General features: G+C 35.2%; 1 protein-coding gene across 3 annotated transcripts in view; it reads left to right on the top strand.

The window, feature by feature from the left end:
- Positions 1-23,209, top strand: part of KCNT2 (potassium sodium-activated channel subfamily T member 2) — a 360,386-nt gene that overhangs the window by 241,212 nt on the left and 95,965 nt on the right. For 2 of the 3 annotated variants that reach the window (XM_077770578.1, XM_077769973.1), the window contains exons 15-18: positions 7,958-8,107; positions 10,167-10,396; positions 19,205-19,418; positions 21,648-21,753. In XM_077770578.1, the coding sequence (XP_077626704.1) occupies positions 7,958-8,107; positions 10,167-10,396; positions 19,205-19,418; positions 21,648-21,753 (700 nt within the window). The remainder of the gene's footprint in view (positions 1-7,957; positions 8,108-10,166; positions 10,397-19,204; positions 19,419-21,647; positions 21,754-23,209) is intronic. The other variant, XM_077771185.1, reaches the window with a different exon arrangement.

Genomic DNA, 23,209 nt, shown 5'->3' with positions numbered 1-23,209 from the left:
TCTTGAAAATGGGGCATCAATAAGGAAATTTTATTTTATTTAACATTTCAACTGTAAATCTAAATGACATCTCTTTCCTAAGGCAAAAATTTCCACCTAAGTTTTATGTAAAGCATTTTATTACATACTGAAGAATGGATTTTATATCAAAGATACCTTGTGACAAGGTGCTCTTTATTCCTACTGATGTGAAAATAATTGTTTGGTAATAAAAATAGGTATATAAAAACAACTAATTTGGCAATCTGTGTGAATTTCTACTAATGATTATATTTTATAACCTTGAAGGCAGGGCTTCATAATATCATGCTTATTACTCTTCTTGACTTTACTTATAGTTTTGTAGCATTCTTATATGCATACAGAAAATATGAAAATAAAATCAAATTTTGTTTTTTAAAAGTTATTAGTGTGAGGTTTTAAAAAATACCATCCATCTTTATAAAAAATAGGAGTTTGTCAGTAGAATAAGGTTTTATGATGTCTTTGTTTTTAATGCAAACTATTATTGGGTAGAGCAATTCAGCACATTCCTGAACTAGGAAGAGAGTCTGTATTAAAATACAATTTCAACCTATTGTATGTGGAACAGGAAATTCCAGTTAAATCCTTGTTTCTCCCTTTGGGAAAATTTGACGTGAGGAAACTTTTAAAGACAAAATTATGTAAGATTCTTTTACTGCATTCAGAAGGCTGCATTAGAATACATTTCTGCAAAGAGTCAACTCAAGTACTTACTAACAGCCCTCCTTCCACTTGGTTGACTGTGTTAAAGCACAGAAGATTGGTATATGAGTTAATTTGCTTTCTGGCAATAATACCCATTTGCCTTGAAGGTGTAATCATAGATTAGCAACTTGTCTTTAAAAGGAAAATAAAATCAGTTGTCCAAATTGATTTATTTATCATCCGGAAGTTAACTGGAACAAATTTTCCCAGATATTTCTAACTTGGGAAGACTAAACAGGATAGAACAAATATACTTTTTTAAAACCAATACTTACTATATTGGGAGGGACTTTTCATGCCCCCAAATTGGTGACTATAACCTAAGATTGAGGACAAAGAAGAGTCAAGTATCCCATTGCCTAGCATCCTCACCTTTTCATAGAAAGAGAAGATTAGAGTGGAAGAATGGATAGAGGAGCACAGTGCTCTTGCACCTACCCCGAACCATGTGAGGAGAAGTACAAAAGAATTATGCATTGCTCATGGAGAACAGGGATGTCTGCAAGAAATGGGAACTAGCATCTCATCCCTTAGTTAGACATTTGCTTATGTAGTTCCCTGTGATTAACTGAATAGGAGGAAAAAAGAATTAGAGAAAAATGGCAAAGCTAGAAGGCAGACTTCAGCCCCATGCATGGGTTTTCCAAGCATGACTGATAGCTTAAAAAGACTTGAGCCATATTTCTGGTACCCCATGTAAGTGTGTTGGTCACAAGGCGAGGAAACTCAAGAAGTTAGATTGTAGGATGTACTGCTGGGAAATAAGATGAGGGAAAGTGGAAGAGACTTTCTTGCTTGCAAGTGATCATATACCAGGGTCACCCCTCTCTCCCCATAAAGGGGTATTCACCTGTGCCTATAAGACACATTTACAGAAGATGGTGATGACTAGTTAAGAGTTACTTCGAAGAGCAGCAACATCCTAGGGAGAATCAGCCTGAACTGGCAAGTTTGGAATTTTGGATGGGGTGAGACTGAGCTTTTTAATAACTGAACATGATTTGAAAGAAATGGGACCTGCCCAAAAATATTATTATGAGATAAGAATGGAGGATTTTACAGGACATGCTTGAAGGCTACAAGGTCTTGAAAATTTTGACAAGGGGTTAGTTTATTCACTTGAATAGGCTTTTCTTTTCTCTTTCTTCTAAGCAATTTTCTATCACCTTTCCTTCCACTTCTCTTTTTAAAAAATTTTTACTCACTTAGACATTTGTTTAGGGTTTAGAATGCATAGGATAACAGACACAAGTTTTGTTTCCTTTTAAGCTGTCCTATTGAAGTTTTTCCAAGACTCCCATAACTCTGGTTTTGGGTGCATGCATTTTACATCGTATCTCTTTATTCAGGGGTAATAGACATCTCAAGGAGGTTCTTTCAAATATGAAGCACATATTGTTACTCTGTACTCCATTTATTGCCTTAATAGAATATTTCATTTTCATATTCCTATCATTGTTTTCTTTTTCTACTAATACTTTTATAAACAGCTGGAGCTGGAAATTATTTTGAAAACAAAGGTGGACATAAACCGGTTTAGGAAGGATTGATTACCATTAAGTTTTCAGTAAAAATGGTAGAACAGCCTAAAAAGGGCATGGGGTAAACTAGGCTGTGCTATTTTACAGGTTGGAGTATACTTAGAGCTTGACAGTAAGTAAATGCACAAGCCAATTATTTCCCCTAAAACTTCATTTGATTAGTTTAAACACATCTTAAATCTTCATTAAATGGCTTTTTGTAACTTTCACTAAGCTTTCCATTCTGTGCTTTTTGTCTCTAATATCTTTTGTGTTTTTACTGCTGCTGAGGTTAAATTTATTTCATGTCCATTAACGATTGAGGAACTCAGTGATTATTTTTTCTAATTCTAATGGCAAGTTCATCATAGGGAAAATAATTGGTTAGACCTAAAAAATGATTCTGGTGAAGGAGACAGGTATTATATAATTAGGAAAGCAGAACATTTAGTAATTGAGCATAAAGAACATTGTTAGATTATTCTTTGTTCATTTAACCAAACATTTATTAAGCGCTTACTCTGTGTCAGAATGAATGTCAGGGTCTCAAAAGTATAGCAGTAAACAAGACATGATCCTTTTCCTCCTGTGGCTTATTTCACAGGGAAGCAAGGCGTTAAGGAGTAGTTAACACAATTTATACTGTTCTTGTATCATGAAAGAAGTAGAGCACTGCAAAGCTAACAAGTAATGAGTAAGCTATAGGTCAGAGAATGAGTAAAGCATCGAAGATAGAAGGAACAGCACTGGCCAAAATATAAGAAATAGTTTCTTGTTCAGGGTAAATTAAGAAGTGCTCATGGCTGGAATACACAAGACAAAGAAGACAGAAGTAACAAATGAAATTCGAAAGGCAGGCATAACATAGGTCTGGAGAGCTTTGTAATGATGATAAAGAAGTTTACATTTTTAAAATGGAAGGAGGAAGCCCTTTAAACATTTTCGACAGGAGAGTGACATGAACTGATTTGAATTTTTGAAATTCACTCTTCTGACAGCACCATAAATGGATTTGTAATGGCCAATACTGGAGGCAAGGAGGCAAGAAGATGGGTAGGGCTATTTTAAGAGTCTGAGAATTGATGAAGAAAGGGACAAGTGGTGAGTTCAAGATCCACTTAGATGGTGGAATTAAAGAATTCTCTGATATGAGACGTTTGGAAATATCTTTTTATTTATGTGATTGTCTTCCTCCATTCAAAAATAATTTTGAATTAATTCTGCCTATAAACATATAGTAAGATAGATGAAGCGAAAATTTAGGTAGAGTAGTAAGTTGAAGACAAATGAAAGGGTTTTTTTTACACTTATACAGGCCATAAAATACCCTTCTAAAAAATAGAGATATAACTTCCATGTAATATTACATTAGTTTCAGATGTACAACATAATTCTATCCATCTATCCATCTATATATATACACGTGTATGTGTACATACAAACACATGCTTATACACACACACACACGTCGAGAGGGAAATGAGCTTGCCAGTAAGTCTAGTTAACATCCATCACCACACATACTTACAATTTTTTATTGTAAGCCAAACTTTTAAGATTTATTCTGTTAGCAGCTTTCTAATATATAATATGATATTATTAACTATAGTCACCATGCAGTGCATTATATTCCCAGGTCTTATTTCATATACAACTAGAAGTTTGTATCTTTTGCTCACCTTAATCCATTTCACCCACCTCCCCAACCACCCTCTTTGGCAACCACCAGTCTGTTCTCCGAGTTCATTTGCTGTTTCGTTTTTTTTAAATATTCTACATATAAATGAGATCATATGGTATTTGTCTTGGTCTGACTTATTTCACTTAGCTAATAACCTCAAGGTCCATCCGTATTGTCACAAGTGGCAGGATTTCCTTTTATATACCTGAAGAGTAACTCGTTACATATATTTACACCACATTTTCTTTATTCATTCATCCATCTATGAACTCTTCAGTTGTTTCTATGCCTTGGTTCATGTAAACAATGCTGCAATGGACATGAGATGCAGTTATCTTTTTGAGTTAGTCCTGTTTTTCTTTTTTGTGATGCAATTAGAAATATTTGAGACATTGAAAAATTATAAGATTATTATCATTAACATCCAGGTACCTAGGATTTCAGATTTTAAAAATAAACATTCCAAATGTTTCTGATACCCACATATAATATCTCTGGACTTAAAATAATAAATCTGAAATCACTCCTTTTATCAAATATCAACATTTTGTATTTGAGATTTCTCCATGATGTTTTATAAGTAGTGGTACTTGTATTTTCACTGTTATCTTTATGGATTCTATTTATTTTATTTTTTGTTTATTTATCTATATTTCTAATGGACATGAGTGCTTAAGATTTTTATATTTATTTTTCTCTTCCATTAGAAAATTCTTTCTGGTCTACTTTCAGAACACACCCAGAGTCTAATCTGGTCCAAACCATCATCATCCAGCAGGATCATTGTAGTAACCTCCTCATCAGTCATTACTCCTTCTTCAATCTATTCTCAGGACTTTGACCTGGGGGGATTTTTGTAAAATTTAAGTCAGAATCTTCTCCCCTTCTGTAGGTTGCCTTTTAGTTTCGTCAATTATTTCCATCATTGTGCAGAAGCTTTTGATCTTGATGAAGACCCAGTAGTTCATGCTTGCCTTCATTTCCCTTGCCTTCAGGAACGTGTCTAGTACGATGGGCTAGGTGGGTGATGGGTGTTAGGAAGAGCATTTGTTGTGATGAACACTTGTTGTGATGATATTGTATGTAAGTGATGACTCGCTGAATTCTATTGCTGAAACCTATATTTCACTGCATGTTAACTAACTAAAATATAAACAATAAAAAAAAAAAACAAAAAAAATTAAAGTCAGAATCTTTTGTACCCATCTTCGAAATCCTTTAGTGGCTGCCAAATCATCCCAAGTGCAAGTCCAAGTCATTGTAAAATTTTGTAAACCTGTATATGACCCCTCTCCCTTTCCAGTTATCTCTCTGACCTCATTTTTTCTCCTCCTCCAACTCCAGCCCAACTGGCCTCCTTGCCCTTCCTTCATCATCCCAGAGAACCAGGGAGTTCTCTGCTTCAGGAAGGTGCTTGTCACTACTTCTGCCTGAAACAGTATTCTCTTGGGAAGTCGTATGGCTGCCTTTCCTACTCTCTTGAAGACTTTTACTCAAATGTCATCCTCCCAGCAATGCCTTCCTCAACCATACCATTTACTTTTCAATTCACTGCTCAAAATTATTTCCCTCTCTGATTTATGTCTCTGTCACTTATCACTTCTAACATAACAGTTTGCTTCTTTTGTTTATTGTCAGTCTTCTTTCACTAGAGGCTTCAAACAAGAAGGCATTTTTGCCTTGTTAACTGCCATAACTTGTGAATCTAGAACTTTGCCTGACACAGCCTAGGTGCTCGATAAATATTTCATGTAAGAACTATTAAGTAAGAACTGGACATACCCAGTGGTATTAAATGGCATTAATAATATCTTATATTTACATGAGCTAAAAGGAGAACATTTTGTATATTTACAAGTAACTGAACATAGAGATTCTTGGTAACCTATTAGGGATATATTTGAATAAATCATAAAGATGTCTCCTGGCATGAAAGCATAAAATAACATGAAAGGAAGCAAATGATTTAAGGAAATCCATCTGCAATGTCCTTGTGTAACCCTTTCCTTTTCAAGTTACAATATCGTTTTCCCATTTCAGCCCCTAGACTTAGATTTATTATTCCCTTGAATAGCTTTTAGTACCCTTGTGTGACAATTATTGGACTCCATGCTACCTTTTGGATCTCAAACAAACCCTGATGAATTACTGGCGTCTTCTCTTACATTTGCAGCCCATTTAAATGGAGTCTATCTTTGCCAAGTATCATCTTGCCAAGTAGCACTGTGGTACATAACAAAGATGATTTTTATTTTTGTTTGCCAAAGGGAACGTTTTCTCTACCAAGAACAGTTATTCTTAGAAAATAGTAGTTGGGTGTAGCCATATGCAGTCTATAGTCAAAAGTGTTTTATTTTCCTATTTCCGAAAACATACTAACATTGTTACAGAAGAAAGAGTAAAGGTTTTAAGAGCATTAGTGTTCAATAGGTTGACTGGCTGGTTAAAGATGTCTCCAGAATCTAGCAATGAGGAAAGTAAAACAGCAAAAAATACTGGAAGCTGACATTTTCTGAGTAATGACTATGATCCCAACATCTGCTAAGTGATTAATTTGTATCTAACCCAGTGAGGCTGATAATGTTTTCTTCACAGAAGAGGCAGAGAATCACTCAGAAGTAAGTAACTCACTCAAGATCTCAGAATTAGGATTCAGATTAGGCACTCAGACTCTAAGGTCCAGGCTCTTGACTCTTAAGCACAATTAAACATACCTTGAAAATGTATGATTTTTTTAAAAACTTATCTACTCTTTGAAAATATTAATAAATGTATTGTCTCTAATAATCCTTTAGACAAACCTCAGAGTTCAAAATGTTTTAAAAGCCTAAATATGACAGATATGATTTGTTATCTGCTTTTATTCATTCAAAATCTATAGACGGGCGACTGGGTGGCTCAGTCGGTTAAGCGTCCGACTTCGGCTCAGGTCATGATCTCACGGTTTGTGGGTTCAAGCCCCACGTAGGGCTCTGTGCTGACAGCTCGCTCAGAGCCTGGAGCCTGTTTCAAATTCTGTGTCTCCCTCTCTCTCTGACCTTCCCCTGCTCACGCTGTCTCTCTCTCTCTCAGAAATAAATAAAACATTAAAAAATAATTTAAAAAACCCAAAATCTATAGACAATGTGATGAAATGTTTTGATATTTATGCATTTATCACTTTCCTTCTAGAATATACATTTCTTGTATTTATAGAGTCTATAAACTTTATGCAGAAAAAGTAAATGAAATATATTATAAAAATAAGAAAAAGGAATTTTTAATAGGTTGGCTTTTTTATATAGTTTCAAGGGCACTGAGGAGAGCATTCCAGAAAATAAAAAGTATACTTTCTGTGATAAACATATTCTTTTAAAAAATACTTCTGGTGATCTCTTTGAAGACACTTTTATCATGAAGAGGTATCTTTTCTTAACTGCTACATAACTGGAAGAAAGCCATTGCTATGATATGGACAGAAATTAAGAGTATGTTTTCTGTGAAATCAACTTAATAAGTGGATGTGTATCCATATATAATTATAAATACCAATAAATGGATGTGTATACATATATAGTTATAAATACATAGCAAAATCACTTACCTATAGGGGCCAAACAGGTATCATAAATAAGATGAAATAAGCCTTATTATTTAGACTATAAAACAAGTATAATATATAGGATGTGCATGACAGGATAGACATAAACACAAATTAAAATGAAATGCTATAAATGCTATATCTCATTGGTTCATGGTCAGGATAAATGTTTTCATTAACTGGAGTATGAAAAACTACTTTCTAGGATTGTGCCATCTTTCAAGCTTATATATTGTGTTAGTTTCAAAATTTTTGTAGTAATTCTTCCTAAGTGTTTGTAAACAATATCATCATTTAGAGCACCATACAAATACTTCTTTGGACTGTGCTTACTATTTCTTCCTGTAGGGAAACTCCAGATTATGTATGGTAACTGTTTTTGTTTTTAACTTCACTCACTGTGTTTTTCTCTTTGTGTGCGTGTATGTGTGTGTGCTTTTGTTGCAGAGAAGGCCAGCAGTCGCCAGAACAGTGGCAGAAGATGTACGGTAGATGCTCTGGCAATGAAGTCTACCACATTGTTCTGGAAGAAAGTACATTTTTTGCTGAATACGAAGGAAAGAGTTTTACATATGCCTCTTTTCATGCACACAAAAAGTATGTTTCTGCTTCCAGAGAGGACTTAAAATATAAACCAATCATACCTTTTAAAGAGTTTTCTAAAATCAGCCCATATTGGTGCTCATGGGTTCTAAGTATTCTGGAATTTTTAACATAATTACTGAGACATTTGAACTCTGAGTCTGTATGGTCTCCACAAAGGTATAAAGTATAATTTAGTAGGAATATTGACTTTAGTAACTTTTGTTTTTTAAGTTTATGTTGAGAGACAGAGACAACACAAGTAGGGCAGGGGCAGAGAGAGAGAGAGGGAAAGAGGGAATCCCAAGCAGGGTCCACGCTGCCAGTGCAGAGCCTGAACTCAAACTGTGAGATCATGACCCCAGCCAAAACCAAGAGTCAGAGGCTTAACTGACTAAGCCCCTGAGGCTCCTCAACTTTAGTATCTTATAAATTATCTTTAGCATATTTAATCCATTAATGGGCACCTGGGTGGCTCAGTTGGTTAAGCATCCAACTTTGGCTCAGGTCATGATCTCCTGATTGTTGAATTTGGGGCCCTGAGTTGGGCTCTGTGCTGACAGCTCAGAGCCTGGAGCCTGCTTCAGATTCTGTGTCTCCTTCTCTCTCCCCCTCCCCTACTCACACTGTGTCTCAAAAATAAATCAACATTAAAAAATTATTTTAAAGAACATATTTTAATTCATTAAGAATTTACAAATACATGAAAATGTATCTTCTTTAGAGATCTAATTTTAAAGTGTTGATTAAAAATGTAAACAAAGGGTCACCTGGGTGGCTCAGTCAGTTGAATGTCTGACTTCAGCTAAGGTCTTGATCTTGTAGTTCTTGAGCTTGAGCCCCATATCGGCTCGCAGCTGTCAGTGCAGAGCCTACTTGGGATCCTGTCTCTCACTCTGCTCCTCCCCAGCTTGTGCCTGCTCTCTCTCTCGCTTGCTCAAAAATAAACAAACATTTTTTTAAAAAGTAAACAAAGTCATAATAATGTTTATTAAAAACTAGGCATTTAAAAAAACTATCTTTGGCCAGAGAAATAGGTTAAAAAGTGAACAATAGTATCTTCTGATTCAAATATGGAACATATTTTTTTCCTTTTTGAGAAAAGTTATTTACTAAAGAAATAAAAATGTATGTTTATAATGAAAGTAATATCAGTATTATAATTGTATTAAAATAGCATTTTTAAGGTTTTGTTTATAATCTAGTATATTCTACTAATCTAGTATTTAATGTATCATGCTTAACATCTCCATGTGATTCTATCCATACATACTAAATATACTTTTGGTGTTTAAAAAATATTTTTAAGCTAGATTTATTTGTAGCACTGTAAGACATTGAAATAAAAAACATTCAGGACATTTTGTGTTTGGCGCATAAAAAGCATATACCTGAAAAAGTATAAAAGCTATTTTTAATATCTGTTTTATTTAGTGGTGGATATTTCTACTAATTAAGCAGTGGACCTATTCAGACTATTAAATTTTTTATTCCTAAAATTCAGAATAAACCAAATATGGTAGAAACAGAACTAAAAGAAATTAGGAACCCTGATTCTTTGTCATGTGACATTAGTTTCTTCTTCCCTTTAGGCCAATGGCTTTCACATTTTTTTGACTAAGTATTATTGTTTTATATTTTTTGATCAAATGAAGATACGTATTTATGGTAAGACACAATACACACATTCTTACCCCTACTAATGATATACATACTGATGTTTTCTATTATCTTTTATTCCATTCTTCTTTATTTAGAAAAACATATATGTGTATATATATATATATATACATACATATTTATGTCACAGTCAACTAAATTGATTTCACAACACACCAAGAACATAGTTTCTTTTCCTGTAAAAACAAGAAAGTCTTGAGAGTTTTGATTCTTGAACTTTCAGGATCTTTTCAAAAAGATTTAAAAGGCTCTGATTTGGGTTTTAATTTACCTCTGCCTTATAATAGTTTACTAATTTTCTTACATATGAAAACTTAAAAACAAATAAACAAAAACTAAGAGCTTGCTGAATTACAGTTCTTAAACTCTTATTTATTTATTTTTTAATATTTAGGTTTGGCGTCTGCTTGATTGGTGTTCGGAGGGAGGATAATAAAAACATTTTGCTGAATCCAGGTCCTCGATATATTATGAATGCTACAGATATATGTTTTTATATTAATATTACCAAAGAAGAGAATTCAGCATTTAAAAACCAAGACCAGCAGAAAAAAAGCAATGTATCAAGGTCATTTTATCATGGACCTTCTCGACTACCTGTACATAGCATAATTGCCAGCATGGGTAAGTATAAATAAATTTGAAATATCATTAGTTTCTTTCTTTAAAAAGCATAATAAGGGGCACCCGGTGGGTCAGTTGGTTAAGCGTCCAACTTTGGCTCAGGTCATGATCTCACGGTTTGTGAGTTCAAGCCTCATGTTGGGCTCTGTTCTAATAGCTCATTCAGAGCCTGGAGCCTGCTTTAGATTCTGTGTCTCCCTCTCTCTGCCCCTCCCCAGCTTGTGCTCTCCCTATCTCTCTCTCTCTAAAATAAATAAAAAATTAAAAAAAATTTTAAAGCATAACATATATACTTCAATGTTTGTTAAAATTTCAAAGTCAAATTTAGAAAGTACTTATGTATATTATAAACTTGGTGTGACTATGTATACAGAACAAAATTTCTAAGCTGTTAAAGTGGTAAGAAGTTAATTCAAAATTGCCAACAATTATTTCATATTTTTTATTATAATACAAACATCTGACATTTCTATATTTCTCTTCTAAGTTCTCTATACGATTATCAACTGAGGCTATTTCAGGTATTCTCCATTTTTCTCAAAACTTTTCTTCCATCCTCCATCTCAGAATTGAAGTTAGCTTTTGTGACACAGAAGTTAAAAAAAAAAGAAATAGATCTAGACAAATAAGAATTTCCTTTAAATTTTGCCATCATACTACCTAAAAGCCAACAAACATTCAGTTTTTGTCACAAGGAAATGTGTCCTTTTTTAAACTTTAAACATTTTAATAATAATGTCTTCACTTATATAATGGACCCATCCTTTTTACCTCTTCTGGAACCTTGTCTTTATTTTGATTCATCCCCATTACCTAACTTTATTTTTTTCAAAATCATTAGCTCATTTCTCCTTCCCTCCTTTTTGTCTCTCTCTCTGTCTCTGTGTGTTTCTGTCTTCATATCTCTACACACATACACACACACACACACACACACACACACCTGAACCTCTTGCATGACGTCTTCACAAGTAAATTCCCTGAAAGAGTTGCCTGGCTTGAGATCTTACTGTCCCCTCTTGCTCTACCCGGTTCAGTCTGAAGTCTGCAGTCCATATATCACTACCCTGGCAAAGTCATCACTCTTTTCTTTGTCACTGAATTCAGTGAGCATCTTCCCAGACTGGGACAGTTTTGACTGTGCTCTTCCTGAAACACACTAGTGCTTTTTCTCTGTATCGTGTACATTAATTTTCCCTAAATAGTCCCATCTGCTCCTATAGATTGAATTGCCTGCCAAAAATTGATGCTTCTCTCATGTAAATCATTAACTTATACTTCTCTTTACAGCAGCAAATTCAAGTGTGTCCTGGTTGTTTTTATCTGGATTCCTCACAGGAAGAACCAACACAGCATATTCAAATTGAACTAATCTTTCTGCCATCGTTTGAAACCAACTTCCTCCTCCATTTTTTTTTTTTTTTTTTGGCTAAAAAAACAGACAGTTCTGACTTTTCACTGTTTCTTTTCTCTCTTCTCTCAGAATTCACCTAATTCTATTAAATCTGATCATTGAATAACGCTGAGAGTCATTCCTTTCTCTCTTTGTCCATTGTCTGTATGATCATTGTGTGAGTTTCCGTCATCTTTCTCCTCCGCTGCAGGATCAGCACCCCCCAAGCTTCTCTCCATGCCTCCATGCTGTCTTGCATTCTTCTCCACCTTGAAACCAGAGTAATAATTCTTACATAATTTTAATAGTGTTAGTCCCCTGCATAAATCATTTGAATTGCTTCTTACTGGCCAATGGAAAAAATCTGAATTTTATAATATTACATGGCTTATAATTTGGATGACCAAGATCTCTTATTCCCATGAGTCAATCCCAGTTGCCCCAGGACAGTTCCAGTTTATATACATTGTCCTGGTGTAATTATTGAAGACCATCCCCCTCTAACTCTCAAGAAGATAAATTTCACATTTTACTTAAAAAGTTTTTTTTAATGATTCCATCTTATTTTTCTAGTCCTGTATTTTATCAGCCCTTTTATTGTGCTCTTGAGTCCCAATCTTACTAAATTCCTTTCAATCTTCACTAATGGTTTCTGACCAGTGGACCTTTTCACATGAAGTTTCTTCTGACAGGATCTACTCCCCAGCCTCCAGCTTTGCCTAGGTAACAGCTTCTAATCCTTTGTATCTCAGTGTCAGTATCAATCTTTCTCATTATCTCAGTCTCAGTATCAATCAATATTTTATGGCCCTGCTAAGACTGTATTAGGTAACTCTGTCATTAACATAGCATATTATCTTTCTTCTACATTAGTCCTACTCATTATTTTCTCATTATTCACAATTACTTATGGAGTGCCTAGCATGTGCTAGAAACTCTTATATTTATGATAAATTAATGAACAAGTAGATAAAGATCCCTAACTCCCAGAGCTTACATTCAATCACAGGGAAGACTGGCAATAAACAGCACATAAAAAATAAGGAAATTATTAAGTGTGTTAGAAAGTGATGAGTAATAAGAATAAAGGAAACAGAGCTGGGAAAAACGTCTATGAATTCTGGAGAGACTGGAATTTTAAATGTACGTTTTTTGGGCCTCATTGAAAAGATAACATTTGAGAAAATACTTGAAGAAAATGAAGGAATTAGTCCTGTGTGTATCTGGAGGGAGAACATTCCTGAAAGAGATAATAACTACTACAAAGGCCCCACTGGGAGCCTAACTGTGTGCTTTAGGAGCTCAAACACAGCAAGGGATAGTGGGGTACAGGAGATGAGGTGGAAGAGGTAAAAATTGTGTTGGGGATTTTAAAGTCAAAGTTAGGATTATTATTTCTACTCTGAGTGAAGGGGGAGTCATTGCAAGTTTTAAGTAGAGCAATGGCATGACCTCATCTATGCTCACCTCTGTTTTAAAACAATCACTTTGGCTGCTATTGAGATCCTTGGTTTGACCAAAGGATCAGAGTACTTTCAAGTGGAGATAGTAAGAAGGAGAAAATTCTGGATATACTTTGAAGATAGAATAACCAGGATTCACTGATGATTGGAAGTAAACTGAGAAAGAACTGTGAAGAACTCCAAGGTTTTCAGTTTAAGCAACTGGAAAAAAGGAATGGCTATCCATTGAGATAGGGAAGGCTTGGGGGAGTGCAGGTTTGTCTGGAGTTAGGGGTGGGGGGTAAAATGTTCAGTTTGGGACACACTGAACTCCAAATGTTTGTTAGACATTGAGAAGAAGATGTCACAAAGAAAGTTGGACATAAAAGTCTAGAGTTCAGGAAAGAGGCGTACATTGAAAAAGTAAATTTGGGGTTTATGAGCTTATGTATTATATTTAAAGCCATGATACTGAACAAGATCATTGATGAAATAAGTATAGACAGAAAAGGGATAAACAGAGAAAATCCAGGAGGATATCAACATTAAATATCAGGGAGATGAGAAGAATCCAAGAAGGAGCCCTTGGCAAGGTAGTAGGAAAGTCTGGCAAGTGTGGTGTCCTGGAATCAAAATGAATCAAGATTTTCAAGATACTGCAGTGATCAGCATGTCTACTGCCACTAATATACAAATAACATCAGAATTGAGAACTGGCAATTGAACGTAACAAAATGGTGACTGTTTCTCTTTGATTGGAGTGGCAGATCAGAGGGGTTCATGACAGAATGGCAGTCGACAAATTAGAAGCACTAGGTCTAGTGTTTCTCAAAAAGTTTTGCTGCAAGGGGATGCAAAGAAATGACTTTGTAGCCGTGATACATGTACAAGGAAGTGAGAAGGGCAAGGCAATCAACAATATATTTAAGACAATGAGTATAATGATAAATTGTGGAACCTAATTTAGGTAAGGAAATGAAAAGACATTCTGGGTTGAAAGAAACTGAAAAGGTAGTGGATTCAAAGATTATAATTCCAGTGGGAATTACAAAGGAGAGAGTTGGAAGGAGAAGAGGTAAAGGTACATATCAGAGAATGAGATACCAGAAATAGAGTTTACATGTACTAAATAGTAACTGTCAGATCTAGGGTATGACTGTGGGAGTGAGTTGTTAAAGAATGGTGGAAGAAAAGTCTATTAGTGGATGAAAGGACAAGGAACTAAGTTTGGAGCATTGGAAGGATCATCTACGTGTATAATGAAATATAAATCTATCTATGTGCATAAAGAACTTGCCAAGAATAAGGACAGACATTGCACTGGAGGGACTAATGCAGGAGCTAAACTATCCAAGTATATTCATTTGCATTGATGCAGGTATCGGTTAGATAGAGAGTTGAATTTAAACAGGATTTGCTTGTGCCAGCAGAGTAGGGGAGCAAAAATGTGGCAAGGGAGCCAAGAGTATCTGCTACGAAATAATCATACTGTTTAAATATGGAGCCTAAGGTGGGTAAGGAGAGAAGAAGACAGAACATGAAAGGAGTAAGGGAGACAGTTCACATTTGGTATCATAAATACAATTGAAGTTCCAGGAGTGTGAAACCTTAGCTGAAGCTGAGACACAAATGAAAGTAACCTAAAAAGATAGGAAATAGTGGTGGTCAGAGAGTGAATGCAGGAAATGAGTAAAGGCAACATTGTTTTTACTAGTTATAAAACTGTCCAAAGAGTGACAATGGACATGAGGGGTTGAGATAAGGTGAAAAATGATTTCTTTAGTGAATTCAAAGAAGTGAGATTTGCATGTGGGAAGGATTATTTGCCTGCATTTTTAACACTCTGAATGAGGCAGGACAAGTGTTGTATCCACCAAAATTCGTACGCTGAAATCCTAACCCCCAGTACTTCAGAATGTGATCTTTATTGGAGCTAAGGTCTTTATGGAGGTGATCAAGGTAAAATGAGATCATTCGGGTGGGCCCAAATCCACTGTGACAGGTGTCCTTTTAGGAAGAGGAAATTAAGACACAGAGACACATTGAAGGAATAGCACGAGACATAGGGATAAGATGGCCATCTGCCAGCCAAGAAGTGAGACCTGGACCAGATCTTTCCCTTAAAGTTCTCAGGAGAAACCAATCCTTCTAACACCTGGATTTTGTACTTCTAGCCTCCAAAACTGTGAGGCAATAAATTTCTATTGCTTAAGCCAACCAATTTCTGTGGTTTTTTGTTTTGACAGTCCTGACAAATGAATGCAAATAGTATTGGAGAAACTGACTAGAATCATTAAGAAATCAGTTGGATGACAGGATTATTCACCAAGCACAGCCATGAGGGATAATGGCGGTAGAACCTTGAAGATATGGGATACAAAGCTGGGATTTTCTAAAGGATAAAAGGAAAATGGTCTAAAACAGACAGTGACAACACTGAGATTTCCCCACTTCCAATCTGCCTTTTTAAGGGGTGAGGGGAAGATGTCAGGAAGAGCCAGGTTTTTTAAGGAAAGGAAATGTTCAAAGAACAGAGTGTTTCTGTAACTGAAACTACTTTCTAAATTGTGTCTTCCCTGCAAGATTTTCTCATGATCCTATTCCTCAGGATATGCCCAGTTTGGTGCCAGGTGCCTGTGTTGGCAGAATAATCAGGAAGTGACCAAATTTCCCTGTGTTGGACAGGAAAAAGATAAAGAGGTAGTTGGGGGTGATGTGGAATCAAATATATTTGGGGAATGGAGTTAAAAGATCATGATTACCTAGGAAGCAGGAAGGGATTTAATTCCCCAAAAGAAGAGTAGGGATGAGCTTTATATAAACAGAGGTACGTCTGTTTGCTTCTAAGCAGAAATAAAGGAATAAAAGTTTGGTGAAACTTTCATGTTTGTTTAAAGTCAGGGAATTGAAGGATTTCTTCTACGTTAAGTTCTGTTTCCTACTTGAATTTGGCAATGTGGTCCTTTGCAGAGGATAACTACTATACTATACATATGAATTCTTAAAAATATTCTTAACGTTTATTTTTGAGAGAGGGAGAGAGCAAGAGAGCAGGGAAGGTGCAGAGAGAGAGGGAGACACAATCCAAAGCAGGCTCCAGACTCTGAGCTGTCAGCATAGAGCCTGACGTGGGGCTCAACCTCATGGGCCATGAGATCATGACCTGAGCTGAAGTCAGACACTTAACTGGCTAAGCCATCCAGGCGCCCCATACATCTGAATTTTAACTCAGGATCTTAGGATGTAAACCATATTTAGCTCTTCTTCATTTTTGTAAGTCAAATTTATAAAATTTAGTTTTTAACCAATTCCAGATTTAATGGCAAATTTAATCTCATTTTCTCTAGGATCCCCACTCACCCTTCCCCCAAAGATAGAATGAATTATAGATTAATCCTTATTTATGATGCTAAAATTTTGGGTGAGTGTTTAGTTTTTGATGGCAGCCACCTTTTACCTTTGCTCTGATATTGGAATCGCTGAGTGCTGGTTGCCACATATGTTTTCTCGGAAACAGCAGTTTCATATATGCCTCTCACATAAAGGCTTTCCCACGGACTACAGACACCCTAGGCTTCCCCTCCCTCCAATCTGAGTATTGTGTATATGAAGAGGTACAAGTCTCTGAAACTTGACCACCAGAATTTGTTCGAATTTTGAGGAATATTCAAATATTCTCATTAGACTTGTGCTACCAGCGCTCACCCTCAAAAACATTCCCTGTTTATCTGTCCTTCTGTGAGGACTTTGTAGTTTCCTCAGAGGTTTTAGAAATCAGTTGCTGACCTCTTTTTCCAGGTACAAGGAAAGAGATGCTAAAATCCGTTAGTTTTATTCCCCCTTTAAAACACCTGCTATGATAGTATAAAGGAGGTGGAAAGGTCAGAGATTTGAGACAAGTAGAGAGTGTTTTACTAGTTTATTCAGATGGGACAAAGTGAGGTCTAAGTGCTTTTAGAAGGATGACAAGGTATCACTGAGTGCATAAATGAAGTGAGTGGTAGTGAAATATGATGGCAACCATCAAGTAGATTGTATTATTTTCTTCAAAAGGGTAGAGACATCACCTCTCCACAAATTGATGTTTAAATTAATTTTATTCTAATACAAAAATCCCAAAGGAATTCATTTCTTCTGTTTACTGTTTACTACTTCAAGTGTTCAAAAGCCCGAAGCAATTTGGGTTTGCTGTTCCTGCTGCCTTGGGGTATTTTCACAGCTTGTGCACTCACTATTGCCTTTCCAGTCAAAAATCAAATATCGTGACTTTAGTGTAGCCTTCCTTACCACCTGGTGAAAAGTGCATACATCTTCCTGCTCCCAACCCCACTGTTCATTTTCACGTCATTTGTTTTATTTTCTGCATGGTATTTATCATTATCTAAAAGAGCTTTTTTCCCATTTATTTGTCTATTTGGTTATTTTATTTTTGTAATGTTTTTTTAATTTATTTCTAGGAGAGAGAGACAGCGTAAGCAGGGGAGGGTCAGAGAGAGAGGGAGTCATAGACTCTGAAACAGGCTCCAGGCTCTCAGCTGGCAGTCAGCACAGAGCCCGACGCGGGGCTCGAACCCACGAACCGTGAGATCATGACCTAAGCGAAAGTCGGATGCTTAACCGACTAAGCCACCCAGGCGCCCCTCTATTTGGTTATTTTAAAGCTAAATGCTTATGTGTAGAAACATTGTCTCACCCCTTGCATACTCGAAGTGTCTAGGTTAGGTTCTAGCCATTCTATGGTTATTCCATAAATATTTGTTGAATAAACATAAAATATTAATGTTCTAATAAAAAATTTGTTACAAATCAACAAGAGAATAATAACTCAACAAAACGAAGGGAAAAGATATAATCAGAAATCCGCAATATTGCAAAGGCCAAAAGTTCTTATTAGTTTTAAATAAATGTAAATTGCAATAAGGTTTTTTTTTTTATTTTAAATTCCTAAATATTTCAGGATTTCGCAAGTCTTATGTTTTGTGCAGTAGAGCTAGACTTAGCAAATACACTTTTGCACAAATACACAATTTTTTTTTATCCAGGAATGCAAAAAAAGCCCATGTAAGAAAGTAATAACTTTGAGATTAAAGTATAAACAATAATATATTCCCTGGTTATCCTGGTTGTATTTGTATCATTAAATGGTTGATTCTCATTCAGATGGCAAATTTTTTTAATAGTTTATTGTCAAGTTGGTTTCCATATAACACCCAATGCTCATCCCCACAAGTGCCCATCAATCCCCTTCCCCACTTCTCCACCCCAATCAGCCCTCAATTTCTTCTCAGCATTCAAGAATCTCTCATGATTTGCCTCCCTCCCTCTCCCCCACTATTTTTCCCTTTCTTCTCCTCCATGCTCCTCTGTTAAGTTCCTCCTAATGCACTTATACGTGCAAACATATGGTATCTGCCTGACTTATTTCGCTCAGTATAACACCCTCGAGTTCCATCCATGCTGCTACAAATGGCCAGATTTCATTCTTTCTCATTGCCATGTATAGATAAACCACATCTTCTTGATCCATTCATCAGTTGATGGACCCTTAGGCTCAGGCTCTTTCCATGATTTGGCTATTGTTGTGAGTGCTGCTATGAACATTGGGGTACATGTGTCCCTATGCATCACCACTCCTTTATCCCTTGGGTAAATTCCTAGCAGTGCTACTGCTGGGTCATAGGGGAGTTCTACTGTTAATTTTTTGAGGACCCTCCACACCGTTTTCCAAAGCAGCTGCACCAGTTTACATTCCCACCAGCGGTGTAGGAGGGTGCCCGTTTCTCCACATCCTCGCCAGCATCTATAGTCCCTTGATTTGTTCATTTTAGCCACTCTGACCGGCGTGAGGTGGTTATCTCAGTGTGGTTTTGATTTGTATTTCCCTGATGATGAGGGACACTGAGCATCATTTCGTGTGTCTGTTAGCCACAGATGATAAATGTTTTGATGGATTTTTATGTTTCATTGTTGTAGGTACGGTGGCTATAGACTTGCAAGACACAAGCTGCAGATCAACAAGTGGCCCCACCCTGTCTCTTCCTACAGAGGGAAGCAGAGAAATCAGAAGACCTAGCATTGCCCCTGTTTTAGAGGTTGCAGATACATCATCTATTCAAACATGTGATCTTCTAAGTGATCAATCAGAAGATGAAACTACACCAGATGAAGAAGTTTCCTCAAACTTAGAGTATGTTTAGATAGTCTACATTGTCAGGTTTACTGGAATTTGTGCTACTATGAGACATTAATTTCCTTACCTTTTGGACATCTTAGAATCAATTTTACATACTTCTACCAAAACATCCTTCCTATTAGCCAATATCTCTGTTATGTAAAAATAGAAAATACTTTAAGACCTCAAATTTCTGGCTTCAACATGAATTTCCAGGATCCATTTTCTCTAAATTATCATTTATCCTTAAAGAAGAAAATACTTAAATTGGTATTTTTGTGATATAAAGATGAATTTTCATGACTATATGATTTTGTTCATTATATTATACTTTCTAACCTTTTTTTCCTTCCATGTCCATATTGAAGTTCGATTATTCAATGGCATGTAATGGAGCTTTCCTCCATTAAGCTTCCCTTTCATAACTCAGCATTTCAGCAGTATTTTTCATATGATATACATAAATAATATTTTGAATGAATGGATAAAGGAAGTACTAGTTCTCTTTACTATACTTCCATAACACATAGGCCAATGTACATGCTATCAGTCACATTTTAGCCTTCAATAGAGTTTGCTTACGTGTCTTCATCACATATTATACTGCTATTTCTGGATGAAAGCACAGTGGTCAACAGTCTTGACTATGGAATCTGAAAGTATTTGTTTCTCATGGCAATTCCACCTTCTGCTGGTTATGTACAAGTAACCTTTATTAAACAATCTGAATCACAATGCCTGTATCTATAAAGGGAGTATAGTTACTGCCTCACAATGTTCATATGAAGTTTAATTGAGATAATGGAGAAGTGCTTATGACAATACTTTGTGCAGATTAAGCTTTCAATGAGTTATAATTACTAGGAAGTAGCACTAGTAGTAGTGACAATAGTAACAACATTCAAACACTGCTCCCAATATCTTTCATATGATAGCTGTTCAATTAACGTTGATGTCAATGTTGAATTGAACTAAAATAGACTGAAATATAATTGAAACTTAAAAAGATTCTTCTTTTACTCCTTCACACATAAAAAAATTATTGCAAGGAATTTGATATGCCCACAGAACACAATGCATTTTCTAAGAAATCAATAGTATTCAATATATTTATGAAATATTTGATAGAAACAAGGAGATTTGAGTGCAAGTATTTTCCTAGAAATGATTTTGTGTGTTGTGATTGAAATTCTTTCTTTGTATGTCCTCTGAAAAGATTGAGAGGTGAAATATTTTTATTTTAGAAAACTAAAAAAGATGTTGAAGTAAAAGTGGAGATTATCAGGTGCACCATTTTACCCTCCTAGCTAATAATGTCCGGAAAACAGTTTAATCTAGGTTTGAAATTTCTTGGTTTAGAAGGTAAATTTTTACTGAGAAAACAGTTTTGATATTGCATAGATTTTTGCCTCTACTAAATTTTGTTTTATTTCTTAATATAAATATTTTTTTCTGCTTCTGCTACTTTTTGATGGTTTTATTTTGAAAGTCAATACAGCCATGATATACAAGTGGCTGTTTTCATGAAGTCAGCAAACAAGTAAATATTTTTGATAATATTTTAAGCAAGACTCCAACAATATTCAGTATTTGGTGAATGTTTGAATGATTAAATCAACTGTTTACTCCTTTGTGATTATGCATCCATGACTAATAAGTATTGATGAAGTAAATTGTAATAACTCATTTTGCTTTAAATGTGTTTTATAAAAAATAATACTGCTATTTTAAAAAGTCTACCTAGTTATTTTAAACTGAGGATTGACAAACTCTCTATAGAAGGAAACAGCTAGTAAATATTTTAAACTTCATAGACCGTATTGTCTTTGCTGTACATACCCTACTATTTTTGACACATGAAAGCACCCGTAGACAATACATAAATGAATGACCATGGCTGTGTTCTAAAGAAACTTTACTTGTGGATACTTAAATTTTAATTTCATATAATTTTCATGTGACATGAAATATTATTATTTTGGTTTTTTTCAACCTTTCATTTTTAAAATTTTTTCCAATTCTTTAAAATTAAAAAAATGACTTATAATTCTCAAAACCAGCTGGTGGGCCAGAAATGGTCCATGGGTCCTGGTTTTCTTATCCTTCTTCTAAAGTCTTTCTTTATCAAAATGCAATTGCAGCAAAAAGAGTTGCATCTAACTTTATGAAAATAGGAGGGCATGGCTATAATTGTCCAGCTTTGTTTTATTCAGGGCAACTCAAATATTTCATATTGTTTTACAGATATGCTAAAGGCTACCCACCTTACTCTCCATATATAGGAAGTTCACCCACTTTTTGTCATCTCCTTCATGAAAAAGTGCCATTTTGCTGCTTAAGACTAGACAAGGTAAGTAAATGTTATTTTCTCCAAACCTGAATATGGCATTTTGTAATTACATATATTTAAATAATTTTGTATAGTCTTTTGACTAAAAGAGCATTTTCTTTTCCAATGTAAGTGTAAGACATAAAATGGTGAATTGTACTTTCTTAACTGAACTAAATGATTACCCAAATGCATTACTCTTCTACTAAAGTCCCCAATGAGTCAGCCAGTCGTCTTTTTAAGGAAAAAACAAAGGTGCCAGAATCTCAAACTTATGAACTCTCAACATCCAAAGTCTCTCAAAATTACTTTGGCCCAATGGGCTCTATTTATTTTTCCAGGCATTTCTGCCTCAAAACTTAGTGTGGAATTGCTTGACATGATAAAATTAGCTGATTTATGTGTTAGCCACAAAGATGCATTACTGACTAGACTGAAAGCTAATATCAGTGTTTTCATTAATCTCTCCTTTCCTAAAGATTTTACTGTAGTTCTTGGTTCCTGGCTGGATGTTCTAAAGAAATCATTCAAAACAGAAAGAGTCCAAGAATGCAAGCATTTTTAAATCTCTTTCACATAAGGCCAATTGGCATGACTTGTATAAGAGCTTGTTCTCTTGATGAATAGAAAGCACATAAAAAGAAGATTCTCAACCGCCCTTCCTACCTTCTAGAAATTAAAATGCACCATTCATTCTAACCAGGAATTTTACTCTAAAGTTTGGAGTTAATGGGGGTTAAAATCTGCTTTGAGGGTTTGCAATTTGGGCAAATAGCTTTACCATTAAATTTCAGTTTCCACATTTGCAAAATGTTTGTGGTTTTACTATGAGTCATTGGGTTCTTGAGAATTCTATAAATTAGTGTGTGTGGAATGCTTAACATAGTGCCTGGAAGTTAATAAATGTTAAGACATTCTGTTAGTATTCTTGCTACCCATTACTTTTTTTATATAATAAACATCATGAATCTTTGCTGTTACTGTCATTCTTGAGGAAAATTAACAGAACATTAGAAAATTCTGCTTTCTTCATTCTGAAGGGTTTTTTTTTTTTTTTTATTTTGGTAAGTATTCCAAATATTCATCTGGGTCCATTAAGATGGACAATTCCATCTCTCAATGCCTCTTTTCTTTTGCTCTTGTTTTAATTTACTGTCTGCAGCATTTGATAGTGCTAACTATCTGTATATTTTTGGTAACATTAATAAACCTTAAACTTCAGGACTCTCCACCTGTATTGGCCCCTTCAAAGAACCGGTGACTACTTTTTTAAAATTTATAATATTTGTGTTATTTTCCTTAAAGAGGATTCCCCAAATAACACAGGCTTTAGGCCTCACAAAACCTAGGTTCACTTCTTGTAGCATTTTAATTTTTAACACGCAGTTCAAGAGAAAAAAACATACTGGGAGACCAAAGAGTGGAAATTATTTAACCCCAAGCAAGACAACTGATAAAACTGAAAAGTTAAGCATTC

The sequence above is a fragment of the Crocuta crocuta genome, unplaced genomic scaffold (genome assembly GCF_008692635.1).
Source record: "Crocuta crocuta isolate KB4526 unplaced genomic scaffold, BGI_CrCroc_1.0 scaffold220, whole genome shotgun sequence".
NCBI classification, from domain to species: Eukaryota; Metazoa; Chordata; class Mammalia; order Carnivora; family Hyaenidae; genus Crocuta; species Crocuta crocuta.
This window is presented reverse-complemented; position numbering and strand designations above follow the sequence as displayed.